This window comes from Cricetulus griseus, chromosome 2 (genome assembly GCF_003668045.3).
Source record: "Cricetulus griseus strain 17A/GY chromosome 2, alternate assembly CriGri-PICRH-1.0, whole genome shotgun sequence".
In the NCBI taxonomy this organism is placed as follows: domain Eukaryota; kingdom Metazoa; phylum Chordata; class Mammalia; order Rodentia; family Cricetidae; genus Cricetulus; species Cricetulus griseus.
Window position 1 is genome coordinate 389,913,998 of NC_048595.1, and position 21,698 is coordinate 389,935,695.

At 42.2% G+C, this 21,698-nt stretch overlaps 1 protein-coding gene across 7 annotated transcripts in view; it reads right to left on the reverse strand.

The window, feature by feature from the left end:
• Positions 1–18,144, reverse strand: part of LOC100760251 (YY1-associated factor 2) — a 64,745-nt gene extending 46,601 nt beyond the window's left edge. For 2 of the 7 annotated variants that reach the window (XM_027396340.2, XM_027396343.2), the window contains exons 1-2: positions 17,588–17,747; positions 17,167–17,292 (exon numbers count right to left, since the gene is read on the reverse strand). In XM_027396340.2, the coding sequence (XP_027252141.1) occupies positions 17,167–17,292; positions 17,588–17,613 (152 nt within the window). In that variant the 5' untranslated portion in view covers positions 17,614–17,747. Of the gene's footprint in view, positions 1–14,458; positions 14,518–17,166; positions 17,293–17,587; positions 17,749–18,121 lie in introns of those variants that run through there. The other 5 variants (XM_027396344.2, XM_027396341.2, XM_027396346.2 and 2 more) reach the window with 5 other exon arrangements.
• Positions 18,145–21,698: the final 3,554 nt, after the last annotated feature.

Sequence of the window (21,698 nt, forward strand, 5' to 3'; positions counted from 1 at the left end):
AAACAAGTCATAATATTAAAATTATTCTGACAGAACTTACTATTGCAACATTTTTCAAATCAATTTTTTGTTTTTGTTTGTTTTTCAAGACAAGGATTTCTCTGTGGCTTTGGAGGCTGTCCTGGAACTAGCTCTTGTAGACCAGGCTGGTCTCGAACTCATAGAGATCCACCTGCCTCTGCCTCCTGAGTGCTGTTGTTCTCCACCACCACCCAGCTATCAAATCACTTCTTTTTTTTAATGATTTATTCTTATTTTATGTGCATTGGTTCGTGGCCTGCATGTATGTAAGTGCACTAAGTGTGTACCAAGTGCCGGTAGCAGTCAAGAGGTCCCTGAAACTGGAGTTATAGATAGGTGTAAGGTGCCACATGTGTGCTGGGAATCACACCCTGGTCCTCTCTAAAAACAACAAGTGCTCTTAACCACTGAGCAATCTCTCCAGCTACCCACTCCCAATCACTTAATAGCAACCTCTAAAAAACAACTGCATATTTTCTGTGTAAAACTGACTTTATAAAACAGTGGCAAATTTTTCTAACATGAGTTCAACATAGTCTTAAGTTAATAGTACTAGTTACTATGGCAACTGAAGAGTAGCTCTGAGCACCTCCTTTTCCCTCTTTTGAAAGGGAAGTTATTTCTTCTTTATTACCAATGAGGGGGTTTAAGTAATACTTCCTCTTTTACATTTTACCAGGCTCAGTTCTAGTCACTCAAGTTGATGGTAATCCCACCCGCACTTTAAAAGGACCTATGAAGACTGCAGAGATGGACAGCTCAACATACATGTTTGCTGTTAACCCTGAGAACTTGAACTGCATCCCAAAAAACACATAAGAGAAGAAAACCAACTCCCAAAAGTTGTTCTCTAATCCCCCCAACACACAAAGACAAATAAACACACTAATGCAGTAAAGATGCACATACGACTGAGAATTTAATTCATTTCCAGAATATTTGCCCATTTTATTCAAGACTGGGTTCCATACTCCGAACCTTCACAAGAGAAGCTTCCTCCCCTTTGTCTTTCTATTTCCAATATTGTCCCTTGTTATCACACACTGTAGCTGTGATTATTTTACCATAAGGGTAGGTGTGTACCTTACACCCCATTCCAACTCTGCTACCCTGTCTGGCATCAGCCTCACAACTGCATTTCAAAACTTAAGCATTTTCAGATGTCACCAGCAACTCACTCATCTTCAGACCTACAACCTCAGCTATTTTCTGTACTGCTTATGCTCTAAATAACTGTTACTCAGCACTCACAGACACTGAATCAAACCCAGTGTCCTTGAAAGACAGTTGGAACTCTACAGATGAGCACACTTGTAAACTGTGATTTGGTGAGCTATCAACAGAGGGCTGTGGGTCTCCTAAAAGGAGACGACAGACAGAGGAGCGTCCTCAACTTCAACTTATATTTCTGTGGGGAAATGATTTATGATTTATTACTTTAGTCCTATTTAATTTTACAGATGAAACAGTTTTTTAGTTTATTTACAAGGAATGAAGAACAGTGAAGCTGCAAGAATCTAGAATCAGGTGTTACACTGGATTCGGTAAATCTATGTTATATATGTGTATATTACATGCAACTTCATGGGGAAAGCACTTTATGCTGCTTCTGCAACACTAAATTCTTCAGGGCTTCTTCCTTGTTATTTTTCTCTCCTCTAATTCTTTCGTGCTCATCTTCTACCACTGGAGGGAAAGGGCTAGGGACATTTTTCCAAGGTCTTCCTAAGCCTCTTTTCTCATTTATGCAGTCTACTCTCTCTCATATCTTCCTCATCCACTTCCTTGGCTTCTACTTAGTCGTGATGCCAATATTAATAAATATGTATCGATAACTTTTCTTTCCTAAGCTTTTCTCCACATATCTAACTGCACTGGATCTACCTTTTCAGACTTCCTCTAGGTACCCAAGGTTTAATGAAGCTAAAAGTAAACTATTACCTTCATGACACTTATTTTTTTTGGGGGGTGGGGTTTGAGACAGGGTTTCTCTGTATTGCTTTGGAGCCTGTCCTGGAACTTGCTCCGTAGACCAGGCTAGCCTTGAACTCAGAGATCCACCCACCTCTGCCTCCCAAGTGCTGGAATTAAAGGTGCACGCCACCACTGTCCAGCTAATGACACTTCTCTAATAGCATAAATAAGCCAGATTGCATTTGAAATTCCTCCTTCCACATAACCCAATTTTCTACCCCTATAATCATACCCAAGTAACAATCAAGTCCTATAAATTTTCCCCTAAATATATTTAAAATCCATTCGCTTCCTTCCACACTAGCAGTGCCTTGTTCATACCATACTAAGTCTTGCCTAGATTGCTGCAATTACTTCTCCTAAATGGTCCTGTATAGTTATCAGTCAACAAACAAGTGTGATGAAGTAAGAACAAATCACTACTGGCTATGGTTCCAATCACATACTGTATTGATGGTGAAAGAAAGCATTTTCAAGTGCTTAAAAATAAAATCACAGAAAATTATGTTCATTTATCCAGTAAAAGGGGGGAAATAAAATATACCCTATGTAACTCAAAATGAAATGAAATAAATGTTCCTTAGAAAATAAGTGGAAACCAGTTTAAGACAATACCACAATCAGATAAACAACAAAGGTCTCAACAGTTCAGTTAACCATTTTCAGTTCCTATGTAAGATGCAAGACAGGTAGTAAGAATTTCAATTAACATTCTACAATCACTAGTGACCAACACATACTAAATTCACTACACTGCTTACCACTTTTACTCATCACCAAATGTCTTAGGAGATCAATGGCAAAGTGGAGATTCAGATCAAAATGTGACTCTTGGATCAATGATTCCTTTAAGAAGAAAACCATCTAGGAAAGTAGAGTGAAACAAAACCAACATCCCTCCAGAACACAACCACCACTTTTAGCAAAGACTGTTTTCACGTTAGCTGCTTAATACCTCAACAAACACTGCTTATCACATACACTACTGGAGTACTGCATAGAGAATAAAGAGCTAAATTTACTGTCCTGGTCACCCACATCACTATACTAGAAAGTTCATTTATGTGTATACTCATGTAGTCTTATGCTCATCCCTTCCCAATACACACACAAGTAGGAGGAAAGGCAAGAGGAGATAAAAGTAAAGGAGGAGGTAAGTTGATTAAAGCAAACATCACTGAAGCAATTTTATTAGGAGCTACTCAACTCATATTCTGATGTTGTAGGTTAGCACACTGGAATACGAATGTTTTATAATTAGGACTACTAATGTGTCAGCACTTTTGTATTTGATTGCTTTATCTAACACTTTTTTTAGAATAGGCACTGTGATAAGAACTTCAGAGTCATTACTTTCATTTAAAAATGAGGAAAGTTATTTTATAATCTTCATTTGAAAAATGAGGAAAAACTGATACTAAAAAGTCAGAAAACAGTAAAACAAATTTAAAAGCAAATTTTAAAAGCTTACAATGGGAAAAAACAAAAACAACAGCATTCAAATGCAAGAGTAGAACTCCAGAATCTACAACTTAAAACACCATGCTGCTAACTGCAGGGAACTCTTAAAATTCAAGTTCTCTCAATTTTTGCTTTTCATTATGATATTGAAGACACATGAAAATTAAAAACAAGTATGCATGCTACCACAAGCCTCGGTGACCTTTGAACAGACTGAAACATTTTCCACCTAACCAGAAGTAACACTCCCCTGCTGATTCAAAAAACCTCTGCTAAGAGACAAGAATTTCCTAAGTGAGCCACGAATAGAGGCATATGTCTTTAATCCCAGCATAAACAGGCAATGTCTGAGCCTGAGGCCAGTGTGGTCTACAGAGAAAGTTCCAGGACAGCCAGGATACACAGAGAAACCCTGTCTTGAGAAACCAAAAGCATTATGTGTCTGTCAGGCACTGACATGGCCCAAAAAGTGGACATGCTTTATCTAAATTAAGTGGCTGTGATTAGTCCAAGCAGTCTTCCCTCAGCTTCCCATGAGCTAGTATTACAGACACATACCTTCATGCCCTGCTCTTTGGTTCCTATTTATAGAAAGTATGTTTTATGTTAGAAGTTACCAAGAAATACAGCTATATCTAGGTATGAGCAAAATTATAAGAAGAACAAACCCCTTAAGATGCTTGTTAGAGAGTTTACATTTTACCTTGGCTATATGGAAAAGACTCTAGACCTCCAGATACTTTAATCTCAAATTAACTAACTATTGGCCTGGCCTGTCTCCCAACCATTACCTCTACCACCAACATATTAGACTAGAGCCTCAAGTCCAAACACAACACAAATAAATCAAAAAACAGTAAAGACCTCATTTTACCAGATCTCAAACATTGCCAATTAGTTAGGACAAGACTGCAAAAATCTTTCACATGTAGTTGAAATACCCAAAAGGTCTGTACACAAGAGTGGCCTGAACTCATTTACTCTCTGAGTCTTCACTCTGAAGACTGCCTGAACCCTCCTAGGGTACCAAGCAATCACAAATGGCTGTCCCAGGAAATGAGCATGTACTCCAGGCTCTTCAAAGATTCCTTCCAACCCTAAGATTCTAGTTCTACAATTTTCTAAAATAAACAGTACTATCAAATGTCTACAGACTCCTTTAAAGCAGATGACTGTCAATCACAGAACAGCTATGTAACAATAGGAAGAATAGAAATCATAAAAACCAAATAAAATACTAGATGTTCAACAAATATTTGGTAAGTGAATACTTTATTTAAAACTCACAATGACATAATATTTCATTACAAGCTTTGAATGGAATTTAAGGGAAATATGATTTTTAACTAATCTTTTTATTCATACTTTTTTCCTTTTTTATTTAAAGACAATCTTATTTTACATACCAATCTCAGTTCCCTCTCCTTCCCAGCCTCCCACACACCCCACTAACCTCCCATCTCATCCCCCACCCACTCCCCAGGGAGGATGAGGCCTCCCATGGGGATCATCAAAGTCTGTCACATCATTTGGGACAGGACCTAGACCCTCCCCCATGTATCAAGGCTAAGAGAGTATCCCTCCCATAAGGAATGGGCTCACAAAGTCCATTCATGCACTAAGAATAAATACTGGTTCCACTGCCAGAGGCCCCATAGACTGCCCAAGCCCCCCAACTGACACCCATGTTCAGGAGGCCTGGTTCGGTACTATGTTGGTTGGTAACACTAGCTGTCAGACTGGGGTCCGTGAGTTCCCATTTGCTCAGGTCAGCTGTTTCTGTGGGTTTCCCCAGCATGGTCTTGACCCCTTTGCTCATCATTCCTCCCTCTCTACAACTGAATTCCAGGACTTCCGCTCAGTGTTTAGCTGTGGATCTCTGCTTCTGCTACCATCAGCTACTGGGTGAAGGCTCTAGGATGGAATTTAAGGTAGTCATCAATCTCATTATAGGGGAAGGGAGGGCATTTACGGTAGCTTCTCCACTATTGCTTAGATTCTTAGTTGACGTCATCGTTGTGGATCCCTGGAGATTTCCCTAGTGCCAGATTTCTCTTTAAACCTATCATGGCTCCCTCTATTAAGGTATCTCTTTTCTTGCTCTCCTTCTCTATTCTTCCCTCGACTTGGTCTTCCTGATCCCTAAGTTTTAAACCCAAGGTTTCATTCAAAGATTTAGATGAAACTTTTGGTTTAAAATCTTTGAACACACAAGGTTGTGGTGGTGCATGCCATTAATCCCGCACTTGGGAGGCAGAGGCAGGCTGAGTTGGAAACCAGCCTGGTCTACAGAGTGAGGTCCAGGACAGCCAGGGTTGTTAGACAGAGAAACCCTGTCTCGAAAAACACCAAAAAATAAAAAGAAAGAAAGAAAGAAAATGGCAAGACAATAAAAACTTATAGACAAAATAATCTGATAAGACCTTTTCAAACAAGATCTTAAAAATTTTATGAAAACTCACTAGGCATCAAGAAACAAGAAAAAGTAAAAGAATGTTAATTGGAAATGTTTAAATATCTCCAGTGCTCCAGCTACTTTCCTAGCTTGGAAGGACTGAAATGAATAAAGCAATCTCTGCCCTACAGAACAGATAAACATCTTAACAATTTTACTGCATTCCGTGATTCATGAGGAATAATTACACAACACAACCACATACTCACAGATCTCAGTATGGGAATGGGAGTGGGGAGAGGGTAGGGTATTCTTCAACAGTGCCAGTTAGCATACTTCAGTGACACCTCAAAGGATTGATGAGGATATCTGTGCTGCCTAGTCTTACACCAACTTGACACAAGCTAGAGTCACTGGAGAGGAGGGCGCCTCAGTTGAGAAATGTTCCCATAAGATTGGGCAGTAGACAAGCCTATAGGATATTTTCCTAATTAGTGATTGATATAGGAGGCCCTAGCCCATTTTGAGTGGGACTACCCCTGGGCTGGTTGTCCTGGGTTCTAAGAAGCAGAAAGCAGGTTAACAAGCCATGGAGAGCAAGCCAGTAAGCAGCACTCCTCCACAGTCTCTGCATCAGCTCCTGCCTCCAGATCCCTGCCCAGTTTGAGTTCCTGTCTAGATTTCCTTCACATGATATGGAAGAGTAAGCCAAATAAACCCTTTCCTCCCCATATTGCTTTGGTCATGGTGTTTGGTCAAAGCAATAGTAACTCTGAGACAGAAACACAGCTGGAAGTAAGGCTAGGAAAATAATTTAGAATAGATTAATATGGCCTTGATGTTTCGGAACTCTGTCCTCCACACCTGAAATGGCTATTGCCATCTGTGAAATCAGAGAAGTTGTAACTCCGACAGAGCTCTTCCTAGGACTGGGCTCATTCACTACAACAGCCCCACACCAGTGCTGAGATCCAGGCCTCAGTGTCTGCTGAGCTCCTTAGTGAAATGATCTCTACCAGGTACATGGACACTGAGAGCATCTAAGTCAGCTACACCAGCATAAAAATCAGGTTCAAAAGGTGCTAAAGAAAGGGCTGGAATGATAGCTCAGCAGTTTAGAGCAGTGGTTACTCTTCCAGGGGACCCAGGTTCAATTTCCAGCACCCATATGTCAACTTTCATTATCTCTAGTCCCAGAGAATCTGACACTCTCTTCAGGCCTCTGAAGTACAGCACACATATGATGCATGCAGACAAAAACCCATATACAGAAAATACAATTTTTAATTTAAAAAAATTAAAAGTGGTAAAGCAATCAAGAAGTCCTGTCATAATGGCCACTCAAACCCATATGTGATAAGTTAGTTTCTATAGGAAATGCTGATCTCCAAATTGGGTACTTCTGAGCCTCTGGAAAGCTTTAATGATGGTATAAAGGATAAAGAAGTATGACAGAAAGAGTAAACTTGTCCTGGGGGTGGGCAATTACTTCCACAATATCCTTTGTACCTACCCCATCCCTAGGAAGTACTAACTGGTGGAGCCAATGAGAAAGCAGCAGCTAGGAGCACTGCATGCTAAGAATCTGTATTGCAAGCTTCCTGAGGCACTAGAACTAGACTACCTCATCCCTGAGTGGTGGGGGACGGGAAGTGTCAGTTAGCTTCAGTAGCCAACCTGATATACCTGGGAAGAGGGACCCTCAATTAAGGAACTGCCCACATCAAACCGGCCTGTTGGCATGTCTGAGGGGCATTTGATTAATTGCTAATTGATATTAGAGGGCCCAGCCCACTGTGAGCAGTGTCATCCCCGGGCAGAGGTCCTAGGTTATAAAAGGTAAATAGCAGAGCAAGTCACAGGGAGCCAGCAAGCAGGCATCGTTCTTCCAAGTTCTAACTCCAGGTTCCCTCAATGATAGACTATACTATGTAAAATATAATAATCCCTTTCCTTCCAGGCTGCTTTTAGTCAATGTTTTATATCAGCAACAGAAAAGCAAACCAGCACAGGGATGAGGCATTGGAGATAAACAAGACACAGGCAGCTCATCCATGACTGTTAGTTAGAGAAAAAGAAGCAATGTTACCTATGCAGCTGCTCTTTTGAGAAAACAACTGTTGGAAGGGTTAGGATCTTTCATGCTACCCTGGGCCCTGCTGTCTGCCTATTCTGAGTATTCTTTTAGCTGCTGCCCTGCTGTCTGCCTATTCTGAGTATTCTTTTAGCTGCTGAAGACCCACAGACACTTGCCTCACTCACTTCAATTACATAAAGCTAACCCTGAATGTCATAGACTTAGAAAAGAACCTTGAAAACACGGAAGAGCAACTAAAAGAGCACAAATGAGAAAATCAGTTCACATAAGGCACATGGGCCAGGGACACTGCAAAATTCTTGAGTTTTATGAATGGGCCAGGGGCCAGTAACAGCCACCAAGGTGACTGAAGAAAATCCTACAACTGCCTGTGCCTATAAACGTTAAGATAATGGTTAAGAATTTGCATGAAGGTACCCTGTGTAGATGGGGGAAAAAAACACTTCTGGAAGCCATAAGGTTACTGAATGAAAATTCCAGTGCCAAGAATGGACTGTCTCTTCAACTGAGGCTACACGAATCAAAAAGGCTACTGGCAGTGCTATAGGTCGTATGCTGAACTCTATTACTGAAGACATCGTGCACTCTGGTTGCAGGACATAGAGAAATGAGGATAGGCTGAGTTCAGAGCATACTCCTTATTAGCTATGATTTGTAGTACAGAAAGGCTCTACAAAGGCTGCTGAAGAATTGTTGCCAATGCTCTTACTCAACAATGTACCCTTCATGTTAACGCCAACAGTATGCCAAGTTTAGTTGTGCCCACTGATGCAACAGTGTCATGACTGAGAGGAGTACACTCAACTACCTTCCAAGGCCTGCTCCACTGGAAGGAACTTATGTTTGGAACTATTAGTCAAGATAAGAACCCATGGCTGAAGAGGTCATAATGCCTACTGGAGAAGCTACTGCTGTGGTCTTTGCTAACTGGATCTGACAGGCCCCCATCAAACTGCCTTTTATGTTTACTTCAATGGATTATTACTGCTGTTGGCCTTGGTCAGAAAAACTTTTTGTAGGGTCAATGATTACTGCGGACTCATAGCCCCAACCTAAATAAGAGAAAATAACCTTACACCAAAGCTCAGGAATCATGTAGAAAGGGGGCCACAAGGAATGAGAAAGAGCCAGAGGACAAGCAGAATGCTGAGGAACTCTGTTTTCTAGCTACTGCCATCTTGAAATCAATGAGGCTACACAAGATATCTCCTAACTGGAAGGAGAGACAGTATAGACAGTCACAAGCCCCCCTACTTCTCTGTGAAAATATACAAACATCTGGAGGAAGGGGAGACTCCTCTTGGGTGGTGCAAGATCCTCTTGTAAGTAACCCCAATTAAACTTACTGTAGAACTATTTCTTTGGTCAGTCCCTGCCTCTCTATCTGAGGCAAACAGAAACATGATTGCACAAGAATAGCAGACACCTGAGCACCATGCTTTGGTACTCACCATTTATTCAGCAGCCGTTATTTTTTTAGCACACAAGGACCAGTATCGTGTAGGTTTTGTAAAAGATCTATGCAGCATATTGAGGAAAGATCAATTAGTCTAATATCGAATTATCTCATGAAAGAAATGGCACAGCACTGGGTATTGGTGTCACACGCCTTTAATCCCAGCACTTGGGAGGCAGAGACAGAGAGCCAGAGGCAGGTGGATCTCTGTGAGTTCGAGGCTAGCCTGGTCTACAGAGTGAGTGCCAGGTTAGGCTCCAAAGCTACACAGAGAAACCCTGTCTTGAAAAACAAGAAAGAGAGGGGGGGGGAGGGAGGGGGGAGAGAGAGAGACAGAAAGAAAGAAAGAAAGAAAGAAAGAAAGAAAGAAAGAAAGAAAGAAAGAAAGGAAGGAAGGAAGGAAGGAAGGAAGGAAGAAAGAAAGAAAGAAAGGTAGGTAGGTCGGTCGGTCACAGGATTCTGAACTGTAATGACAGAAACCAGAAAAAGGATCTGAGACAACTTAGGGAAGATTGTACCTGAAGAATACCAGTAAGTTAAGAGTCAAAGTTGAGACAATGATGGTTTCTAGCTTAGGTACTAGAAAACATTTATGCCACATACAAGGTAAGGAATATAGAAAAGCCAGATATGACTAGGTAAAAATTAATTACTAGAAAAAATGTTAGGGTTATCAAAGAAGGAATGTTTTAATTCAACAACAAAAGCTACCAACACCCAAGACCAAGAAGGTAACCCTTAAAAGAAGACCAAAGTCAAAGAGTTTTAGCAATAAGGCAGATCATAGGTTATCAGACTAAATAGGAAGTAAAAAGAGTATCTGCTCAAGTAAAACTATTCTATGCAGAGAAACATGGGCTTGTAAAACTGTGGGCTAGCAGTTCAGTTTTTGGTCTCAGGATCTGGTCATGCTCTCAAAAGCTATGCTTATGTAGATTTTGTAAAGATTTATTTTTACTTTATGAATATGAGTGTCTGCCTGCATGTACATATATGTACCAAAAGCAGGCAATGCCCAGAGATCAGAAGAGGTCATCAAATCCCTTATAAGCAGCACCATAGGTGCTGGGAATTGAACCATGATCCTCTGGGAAAGCAGCCAAGTATTCTTAACCTCTGGGCCAACTCGTTAGCCTCTGTCTATGTGTTCTTGTCTATGTATATTATATTGGAACTAAAAACAGCCCAAGCTCAGTGACAGAGCACTTGCTTTACCACTCATGAGACCTTGCATTCCATGTCCAGGAATCATACAAATGTATATTTGCTAAGTTCATTTGAAAACACATCACATTTTAATTAAATGATAGGGGGAAGAACCTCTGCATTTTCCAAAATAAAGTTAAGCTTGTTTACAGTGAAGTTTTTGGCAAGCTTCCCACATTTGTTTAGCCAAAGTGTGTTTTGTCATACCTATTTATGCATTTAATTTCTTGCATTACATTATCTTGCTCCAAGAACATGAAATATACTTAGGTTCCAACAGGTATATAAAAGAAGAAAAAAAGGTTTTTTCTTTAAAAAACAAAAAAAGACACAGTGTCTTACTTCACAGCCCAGGCTGATTTCAAAAGTGCAATGTTCCTGACTACTTCCAAGGCACTAGGCCTTCAAGCATGTGCTACCACACCCAACCTCAACTCTGCTTCCTCAAGTAATTATGGGCATTCTGCTTTACAAGTAGTTGTTTCTTTTTCTTTTCTCCCCCCCCCCTTTTTTTACCACACTGGTGTTTTGCCTGCATCTATGAATGTGTATGGATGTCAGATCCCCAACAATTGAAGTTACAGACACTTGTGAGCTGCCTTATGGGTGCTGGGAATTGAACCTGGGTCCTCTAAAAGAACAGTCAGTTCTCATAACTGCTGAGCCATCTCTCCAGCCCCAATAGTTGTTTCTTAAAGATTAGTTGCAATGGAAAACCTGAAACCACATCAACCAAGTTTTCAACATATCTCCTTAAAAACCTTTCTATTTTGTTCTTTGATTATCCATGGCTCTTTTTATTTAACTTTATTTTATGTGCTTTGGTGTTTTGGCATAGGCGTCAGGACCCCTGCCATGTGAGTGCTGGGAATTAAACCTGGGTCCTCTGGAAAAGCAGCTAGTGCTCTCAACTGCTGATTTCTCTCTCCAGCTCCTATCCATGGCTCTTTAACACCATGCATTGCATTGATTATCAGGAAATAACAGCTAAGTTATACAGATCTTCCAAATGTGGAGACAATTCATGAAAATACTAGAAATTGCTGGGCGTTGGTGGTGCACACCTTTAAATGCCAGCACTTGGGAGGCAGAGGCAGGTGGATCTCTGTGAGTTCTAGGCCAGCCTGGTCTCCAGCACAAGTTCCAGGATAGGCTCCAAAGCTACACAGAAAAACCCTGTTTCGAAAAACCACACACAAAAAAAAAAAAAACTAGAAATTACATTCACTGATACCATTGTCAATCTTGCCAGACAAAATATATGATGGAGAAAAGCAAAAAGTAAAAAGGATATATACAAAAATTTCTGAGTATTCAGAAACACAAAAACTCATCATTTTGATTATGGGTTTTCAAAAAGCTTTCACTTGATTTATATTGCTGATAAAAATACCATCTATTTTTCTCTTGAAAGTGACAGACTCACTGCATTTACATTCAGAAAATACCTGTGAAAGACTCATATCTGAATAATTATGGTCTTCCAGGTAGCCTTTCAGTTGAAAACAGTGCTTCATGAAAACGTAAACAGCAAGTTGGACTTGCACCAGAGGCAAAAACTAGTGTCTTCCTTCTCTTTGTCTCCCACCACTATACTTGGGCCTTCAGCAGAAGGGCTATAAGTGTACTTCCTATTTTGTCAGACTACTAAGAGGAAAGACTGAACAAAACTAGCCTGTTATCCTGCTTCACCAGGGAGGGATAAGGGGGTACTCTTAGGTGGAAGTGGGCAGGTTATCAGTAGGTGGTGAGGAAGGGTTCTTCTGCTTTGACTCACACTAAAACAAATGTCATTACATACCACTGCCTCTGCACTGTTCATCACACAGTCAACAGTGAAAAGGACAAACAGCAGCTTAGTGCTATTATGAAAACAGCTTGGACGTCACAGACTATTATAAAAGTGCACTTCTATAATAAGAAAGTTCCTCCTTCCACACTCTGAAAATCATTAAGAGATACAATCCAAACACTTAATCCCCTTCACAATTTCCCTATAAACAATGAACTTGTATGAGTTCTTTAGCCCAAGATAAAGAGATGACAAGCCCTTGAGAAAAAGACCCTAAATAACAAGTAGAAGTGTTCTTCAAGTAGTGGAGGATAAGAACTGTGTGTTTCAAAAGAAAACCTGGATCATTAGATGGCCCTTGTTTTGCTTCTCTTATTTCTATACCAAATGTCTAGAAAAATTGGTACCAAACCTCAAACTAACAAATAGAAAGCCACTGTGACAGATAATAGGTACACTGTAATGATCTTCACCTCGTAACAGTTGGTTGCTTTAGACTTTTCAAAATGTGTACTTTACAATTTATTCCTACTTTATAGAAGCTAAAATAACTTTTTACCAGTAGTCAAATCCTAACCATAATACTGTGCTAGCTAGAAGTATGCATACATTTTAATAGATAATTTTCATCTCTTCCGTTCACACTAAAGATATAAAAATACTACCTCATGAAGAGAATTTACTTTTATTTATTCACTTATTTTATGTGTATGAGTGTTTTGCCTGCACTGACGTCTATATACCAAGTATGTGCCTGTTCCTGACAGAGGCCAGAAGAGGCCATCAGAGCCTCTAGGACTGGAGTTACAGATGCTTGTGAGCTGCCAAGTGAGTTCTGGGACTAGAACCCAGGTCCTCCAGAAGAGCAACTAGTGCTCTGAATCGATGAAACACCTCTCCAGCCCCTCACTTACAAAGTTATATATAGCTCAAACTGTTTTGCATCCACAAAACACTAACAAGGGAAACTAAAATTTCCTCACTACCATGAGCAATTATCTCAGATTTTTTTTTTAAATTTTTATTTTATCTGTATTGGTGTGAAGGTGTTAGATCTACTGGAACTGGAGTTACAGACAGTTGTGAGCTGCCAGGTGGGTGCTGGGAATTGAACCCGGGTCCTCTGGAAGAACAGCCAGTGCTCTTAACCGCTGAGCCATCTCTCCAGCCCAACTATCTCAGATTTTATATAACCACAGACACTAAAGAAATGTTGCCGAGTGCTGAAGTTACCATACTCCTTCCTACCTGCCACAAACACTAGCACTTTTTCTACTGTAACATCTTTTCCACATCTTCCCAAAATGAGACCAAGAGACACCTATCCTGAAAAATGACATTACATGTTCTGTTTGAAGGGCTGTAGGACTAGGATGACTTACCAGCTATCATTCAGACAACAACAATCAACTTTGTCACTTTTATTTGTAACTATCTGCTATCAAAATTAAGCAAGAAGTAATTTTCCATTCCTACATGAAGATACTTGTCTCAATTCAATCATGCAGCAATTAATACCGCCATAGGCAATACTAAATACTATCCTGTCTGCAACATGGAACAGTTCCCCGAAGCCCCACATGCTTTTCTTTGTGATACTCACTTTCAAACAAGAGCCAGCTATGCACAGGACTAGGCAGCACCTCTGACAATGTTACAGTAGTGCCTGCTTGAGGGTTTTGGTTTTATTTGTTTCCTTTTTAAAATATTCCCTGTCTGGGGTGGCTCATACCTGTAATCCCAGCACTCAAAAGACTAAGGCAAGAGGAATGTTGTGAGTTCAAGGTTAGCCTGAAGTACGAGGCAAGGCTGACGAAAAAGAATCCTGTCTTTTTGACATCTATCACTGTTTGCATAAAATCATAAAACAGAAATTTAAGATCCTTGAGCTATCTTGTTAGATGTCTAGATTTTTTTTAAAGGACTAAACAAATTTAAACTAAAGTCATCAAAATGAAATTCAAGGATGAAAAGTGGCATAAGCTATGTCCAATCACATTTTATCCTGACATACTTGGTATGTGTATAACCACTCTGTAAAATGACACGACCTACCAAAGATGGAGCCAAAGGAAACAGTCATCTGTTCCAATATAAAGCATCTGAACCAGCTGCTTTAAAAAAAAAAAAAAAATACATATTAGCCAGGCATAGGTGGCACACGCCTTTAATCCCAGTACTCTCGAAGCAGGTGGATCTCTGAGTTTGAGGCCAGCCTAGTCTACAGAAAGCAAGTTCCAAGGCAGCCAGGGATATACAGAGAAACCCTGACTCAAAAAAAAAAAAACAAAAACAAAAACAAAAACAAAAAAACTTACAGATCTATGTATACATATTTAAGTATATATCCATTCCAGTAAAATCTTCAAAGAAGTACCATGAACCCATCTTCTGTTGCAACAAGATGTTTCAGATGTCTAGAATGGCTTAGGCTTGGCCTCACATTTGGCAACTAAGATTCAGTTCAGAGGTCTTTCTGACCCAAGGGATTCAAACACTGGCTATGGTCACACAAACAAGTCATTAGCAAGCCTCAGCCCTACCCCCTGCAGCTACCCACTCCTGCTGTGGTTCTTGACAGCCTTATTCTTTAAATCACTCTAACTGCCAATAAAACATGTCATCTGGTGGGAATAATTTCTCCCAAACACTGAAACTTTGGCTTTGCATCTGTGTTCTGCAGTCCTCCAATCATGTTTTCCGATTGTTTCCAACAAGGAAATATTCTGCGTGTAATCAGTATCTACTTATTAACAAAGCCCTGTTCTACTGTGCTGTCCAAACATGGATTCCACTCTCAATTTCAGAAACAGCAAAAGGACAGGTAACAGGTAACAGAGAAATGAGAACCCTTATAGTTAATTTAGGGCCAAAGTCAAAAGAGAAGAGGCAATGCAGACAGAATACGAACAAAGCTGAGAGGGTCATAGAGCAGAACACTTACTTTTAGGAACAGAGTGTCCCTTAGACTTCTGGTGAGTTGCCCAGAGCCTCTTCAGTTTCAATCCAAATGACAATGCTTCTCTGAGTCCTCCTCAAGTAATGCTTCCACCACTAAAAATTGGAACTACAAGAACTCAGATATACTGGTAAAAAAAAAAAGTGTCAGGACCCCCAGGTGGGCCTCAAGCCTCTTTTAAAGTAGGCCCACTTCTCTGTTCTGGGCCAACTCCCCTGGATACTATACCCTTCTTCCAGATGCCAGCTACTCAGCCTGCTGCTTCTCTTCTGAGTGGCACCACCTACTCTATTTCTCAGAGTTCCTCTAACCCCAAGACTGGCTGTGGAGTAAGACACCAGCTTCCCCCCTTCCTTGCTGTCCCTGCAAATAAACGGATAGGCTCTTCTAATTCCAGTATTTCTCTGATAGCTAGCTACAAGAGAAGAGAGGGGAAAACAAAACAAAAAAGCAGCAATATACTAGCAGAGATTAGGATTATAGTAATTGTCTCTACTTCAAAATGCCTGCCTCCAAAAAGTCAAAAGTTCTACATATTGCTTATTTACAAATATGCAGACATACAATCATATGCTAAGCTATTCCATCCTTATATAGACATAAAGATACACCCTGCTTTTCAAAATGCTTATAATGCGAGCTCAAAAGAAGCAAATAGTTTCTCCTTTTAGAATCTTTCCTTTAACTTACAGGGTATTTTAAAACTTGTTTTTTAATAAACATCACAAAAGGCTGAAAATATGCTATCTAATGTAAATGAGAAGTCACAGTAAAAGCCTACTGAGATTTGCAAGACAGGTATGTCAAAAGCAACTAGTATTGTAGAGACAATAAAATTCTAACATGTCTTTATACTTTTAATAAAATTCTATGAACTGCATTCAACACTTTTTAGAAATAACTTGAACTGACTACTTAGGGTATGTCAACATTATATAGGCCCTCTTTCAAGCAACAAGAAACTTACTGTAGCAATATGTATTTTAAAAGGCTTCAGAGTATCAAATAAATATCAATATTGCTGCAAATCACAAAACTCTTAAGAAATGAATTCAAAAGCTACCTTTCTGCAAAGGAACAATGACCAAGTGTGGACAGATCAAGAATGCCACTGACTTTGAATTTCCTAGTCTTAATTCTTTTAAGTGTTTTGTTTTAAGGACGATTACAATACTCTGTCTACTATACAACAAATTTAGGGCTTAAAACAGGCAAAGATCACGAAATCTCATTTGTCTCGAGATATTCAGATAACCCGGGGTAAAAATGTGTCCCTAGGTTGGCCTCCCAACTACTTAATTGTAAAATATTACAGAAACGGAACAAAAACAAGACGCAAAACCTTGGCCTGACCCTCCCGGACATACATCCATGACTAAGAAAGTAAGTTTAACCTATTCGGAATCCTACAACGAGATACTTTTTCCGCCCCCACCCCCGAGGGTCGAATGACATCGCGGCCTTTCCCCCACCCCCCCATCCCCCTCCTGCACACTAACACAACAATGCGGCCAACGTCCCCGTGCCAGGCTGGGGAGGGGGCACCGCACCGGCCACGCACGAGCATCGCAGCAGCAGCAGCAGCAGCAGTCAGCGAGCGACCCCCTTTGAATCATGCATCCTCCGCAGCGGCCGTTGCGGGGCTCCGCTGCCTCCACAGCCTCCGCCAACCTCAGCGGAGCTGGGTCGCGCCCCACCGCGGCCGCCGCCTGGCTGGCCGCCCCGCCGTCCCGCGTCCCGCGGGTGGTGGGGGGTGGAAGTCGCCTCCGGGCGCGGGCGCGAGCGCCGGGTGCCCGGGACTCACCGGGTGGAGGTGCCCTTCCGCACATCGCACATCATGCACTTGAAGGCCTCGGCGCTGTTCCGGAAGGTGCAGACGCTGCAGTCCCAGTAGCCCTCATCCGAGGCGGGCTTCGGCTGCCGCTTCGGCCTGCAGGACACAACCGGACACGACGCCGCAGCGCGGGGTCAGCGGCAGGCCGCGCCCGGCGGCCCCCCCCCACCTCCGCCCCATGCCGTGCCGTGCCCGCCCCGCTCGGGCCGCGACCCCCGCCCCGCCCCCCTCCCTTCTCTTCCCCTCCCCGCCCGGCGCCGCGCGGGGGGGGGGACGGGAGCGCGGCCGCTGACCCGGGCCGCCATCGCGGCCCATTGTGGGCATCCGCGCGCGCCGCCGCGCTCCCCCTTCCTCCTCCTCCTCCAAACCCGGAGCCGCGGCCGCCCCGTACCTGGTCGGGCTCTTCTTGTCGCCCATGCTCGCCTCGCAGCCGCGGCCGCTGTGTCAGCCGCCGTAGGTTAGAGGGGGCCGGCGGAAGCGCGGAGGCGAGGGGGGCGGGGAAGGGCCGCGCCGCGAGCTGCAGCCGCCGCCGCCGCCGCCGCCGTCGCCGCCGCCGCCACCGCCGCCGGATCCCACGCAGCCTCCAGCTGTCGGGGAAACTCCTGCCCGCCCGCGCGCGCGCGCACGTGACCCGCGCCGGCCAACCAGCGGCCGCGCCGGAGACTTCAAACGCGGGCAGCGCGGCCCGGCGCCGGTGGCGAGTTCGCGCCGCAGCCTCCCTCATGCCTGTCCGCCCGGAGGACCCGGACCCCGCCGCGGCACGGAATCCCGGCGGGGCGCAATGGCAAAGGTCCTGCAAACGCCTGTGCGTTTCGGGAACGCGGCTCCTCCACCCCCCAATCCCCTTCCCTGCGCGGCGGGGACTGTCACCCATCATTTGGGGCCGCGAGACCAAGGAAGGTTCGGTGCCCTGCTCTTAGCTTACATAATTCAAACATGACGAAACCGCAGGGTCTGATCCGGTTTTAATTCCAGAGGCGTTCTCTTGGCCTCACCCGGCTCTGCAGTGGCTTGTTATAAAACGGATGCTTCTCGTGACAAACAAGCTTCCTGATGCCCCCCCCCCCCCCACACACACACACACATATACACCAGGTCTCTTTATTTCAGCCTGCTGCAGACACGCATCTCGTGCTAGATCCTAACACTGATCCGTGAAGTTCCGGCCCCACCTCTCCAACACCACCAGAGTTAGTATGCCATTGCTCTGATCAAGAGAGGATCCTAGCATGGAAGTCCGGGAATCGCCATCAGGAAAGCCCTGTCTTTCTGCCTTAATTAGGTATCCTGATGGAGGCATAGAAGCTTAGTCTCAGGCTTTAAGTAAAGAGGACCAGAGTTCAGGCACTGCGTACCTAACAGTTGATCTAAAAGTGAAGACTGCTGGGGTGTACTATAAGGATATTTAGGAGGAAATCTCTACCCCGCTGGGACAGAACAGGGTGAAGCAAATTTTCATCATAATACTCAGAGTGGGATGGCAAACTAAAAACTTGTGAGTTAGTTATTTATGAAATCTGTAATATTTTGAACTATATTGTCTGACGGTAATTGAAATAGGAAAGCAAAACCCCAGCTAAGGGGAGACTCCTGTATCGATGTATTACTTACTAAGCAACAGAGCTAATAAGCTAATAACTGAAATGGGAAACGCCATCTTTTTATCATTGGGAATTAGAGATTAATTGGAGTAATTAAGAGGGAAATAGGCCACACGCCTCTGAGAGAAGGAACTCAAAATGAAGTATAGCAGAACAGGCTGGGTTATAACTCAGTCGTGGAACACTTGCTTAGCATGCACAAGACTCTGAATTACTGAAGATTTGAAAAAAATTAGGTTGATTTATGTGGGGGTTTCCCTTGGTCGGTTAGTGTTACTTTATTTTTGCAAAATGGAGATACTAATTTAGATGACTATAAAATTACATATTAGCAGTTGCATTAATTTTCCAAGATAAAGTGTTAAAGGCTGGGTGGTTTATGGAATAGAAATGTATTTTCCCATGATCCCAGAGGCTCCAAGTAAAAGAGTTGAAGGGCAGCCTGGATTATAGAGTAAGACCTTATCTCAAACAAGCCAACTGTAAGTATCATACTCTTTCGAGATGTTATCTGAAGCAACCAGATCTTCATAAGCATTGTACTATTCTGTTAGGGCAGTTGCATCCTAGAGGTGAAATACACTGGATTAGTGAATTCCATGGGCATGAGCAGATTGCAACTTCCCTTTTGCCACGAGATCAGTTTATTAATCTGAAAATGACAACAATGAGGCTCTATTTCAGACAATATGGCCACTTCACACATGAGTTCACTGAGAAAGCACTAGGGGGCCTGGAGAAAGTGAATGTCGTTCACCTCATTCTCTTATTGCAAGCTTTCCCTTCATACAATGCTCTATGTGGAGTAGCTTTATAGCCCATCGACTCTGCTGCCGGTTCCAAAAGATCCATCCAATACCTGGCTCTCAACTTTTTGCATCAGTTTTCCAATCTCCTCTGAATTCCTGATCATGTAGGTTAAAGGTTAGAAAAGACTCGTGAATCAGAACATATCTATACTCTGGCCATGCTTTACTCCAGACAATGGGGCAAACTTAATCCTTAGCAGAATTTCTCTCAACTCCCACCCACAGGACCACCTTTCATTAGGGTGTGGTTTTATGCCATCATATCATACAGAATCACTTGTAAAACTAGGCCTTGAATTTTCCCTTCCTCACTCCATCTGTTGTTTGAAATTCCTTATAAAGCAACAGACGTGGACTGAGAGAATTTCTGCGATGCATTTCTTTTTATTCCTGCTTATGTCCAACATTTCAAAGGAATGGTTATGTCCTCTATTTGAAGGGAACAGTTTTTGCTATGTATATGCATGTAAATTTGGGGCTTGGTCCATTTCAGAAAAAGGAAACTCAATGTGGTCATTTGGTGTTATGTTACGATTAGCCATTCAATCTCTATACAGAGGCATAAGTTTGCTCCAAAGCCATAGAGGACCGCACTATGATATTCTTTTCTTTCTTTCTTTCTTTCTTTCTTTCTTTCTTTCTTTCTTTTTTCTTTCTTCCTTCCTTCCTTCCTTCCTTCCTTCCTTCCTTCCTTTCTTCCTTTCTTTTTCAGACCAGACAGGGTTTCTCTGCGTAGCTTTGGAGCCCATCCTGGTACTCGCTCTGTAGACTAGACTGGCCTTGAACTCACAGAGATCCACCTGCCTCTGCCTCCCGAGTGCTGGAGTTAAAGGCGTGCGCCACCAATGCCCAGCAACACACTATGATTTTCTTGTCTTTTTTTTTTTTTTTTTTTTTTTGGTACAGAGGATATTTGCCTAGTATGCTATAGAGTAGATTATATACATGGCTATCTAAATATTATATCTCTATTCTCACTGGTGCTTGTTTTAATATCAGTAAATATTTGAACTATGTTCTTTTCATCTAGGTGTGCTGGCACATGTCTGTAATCTCAGCACTCAGGAGGTAGACATAGAAGGACCTTGAGTCAAACAATAGCCTGGATGACATAGGAAGATCATATGTAAAAAAGTAAAGTGGTATTTTATCTTCTGGCCATGTGCAAAGTTTTTCTTTTAGCATCTATTATTTTCAGTTTATACTAAATGTCTCTTGCTTTCCAATTATTTCTGTTCTATTTTCATCTTGTTTTCTACAGATAGTGCCTTTTCAATTTGATCTCTTCCAACTTTTCATCACTTTTGTTGGTTTCCATTTGACACAATTCTTCTAGATTTCTTATTTTTCTCTCATCCCTATTTTGTTTATTTTACTTGTTTTTTTTTTGTTTTTTTTTTTTTTTGGACAGGGTCTCATGTAAAAATAGGCTAATCTCACAGTGTAGCTAAGTTTGACTTTGAACTCCTGATGCTCCTGCCACTGCACGCGCGCACATGCATGCAGTTGCTGCATAGAGTCTCAAATCCCCCAGGGCTGGCGTTAACAGGCAATTTTGAGCCACCTGACATGGTGCTGGCATTCAAACTCAGGTCCTTTTCAAGAGCAGAAAGTGCTCTTAACTGCTGAGCCATTGCTCCAGCCCCTATCTTGTATTTTGTTAATAATAACATTTTATATCTACCAGTTCTTCTTTGAGCCATTTAAGTTGCTTGACAAATGCCCTGGGAATAAGATTTTTATAAGTGTCCTTATGGAATGTCCAGGATTACAAAGGAGAAGCTAGTCACACTAGAAAGATTGCTTGGTGTGTGCGAATTTCAAACAATGCAGTTAAGTCACTTCTGCACAGGGAGCTTTAGGTTCAGTGTCACTAAAAAGCAAACATGATCTCAAAATGAAGAGTTCTTGGTTCTCTACAGTGATAATGCACTTAATACCTGCTGTGTCCCTGCAAATCGGCATTTCAGGTATTAAAGGAGTACAGGGAAGCAGCTCCATGTGTACCCCACAGCCCAGAATATTGTATTTACTAACAAGCAGCATTTTAATAAACTCACAGTAAAGATTTCACCCCAGTCACTTCCTAAAT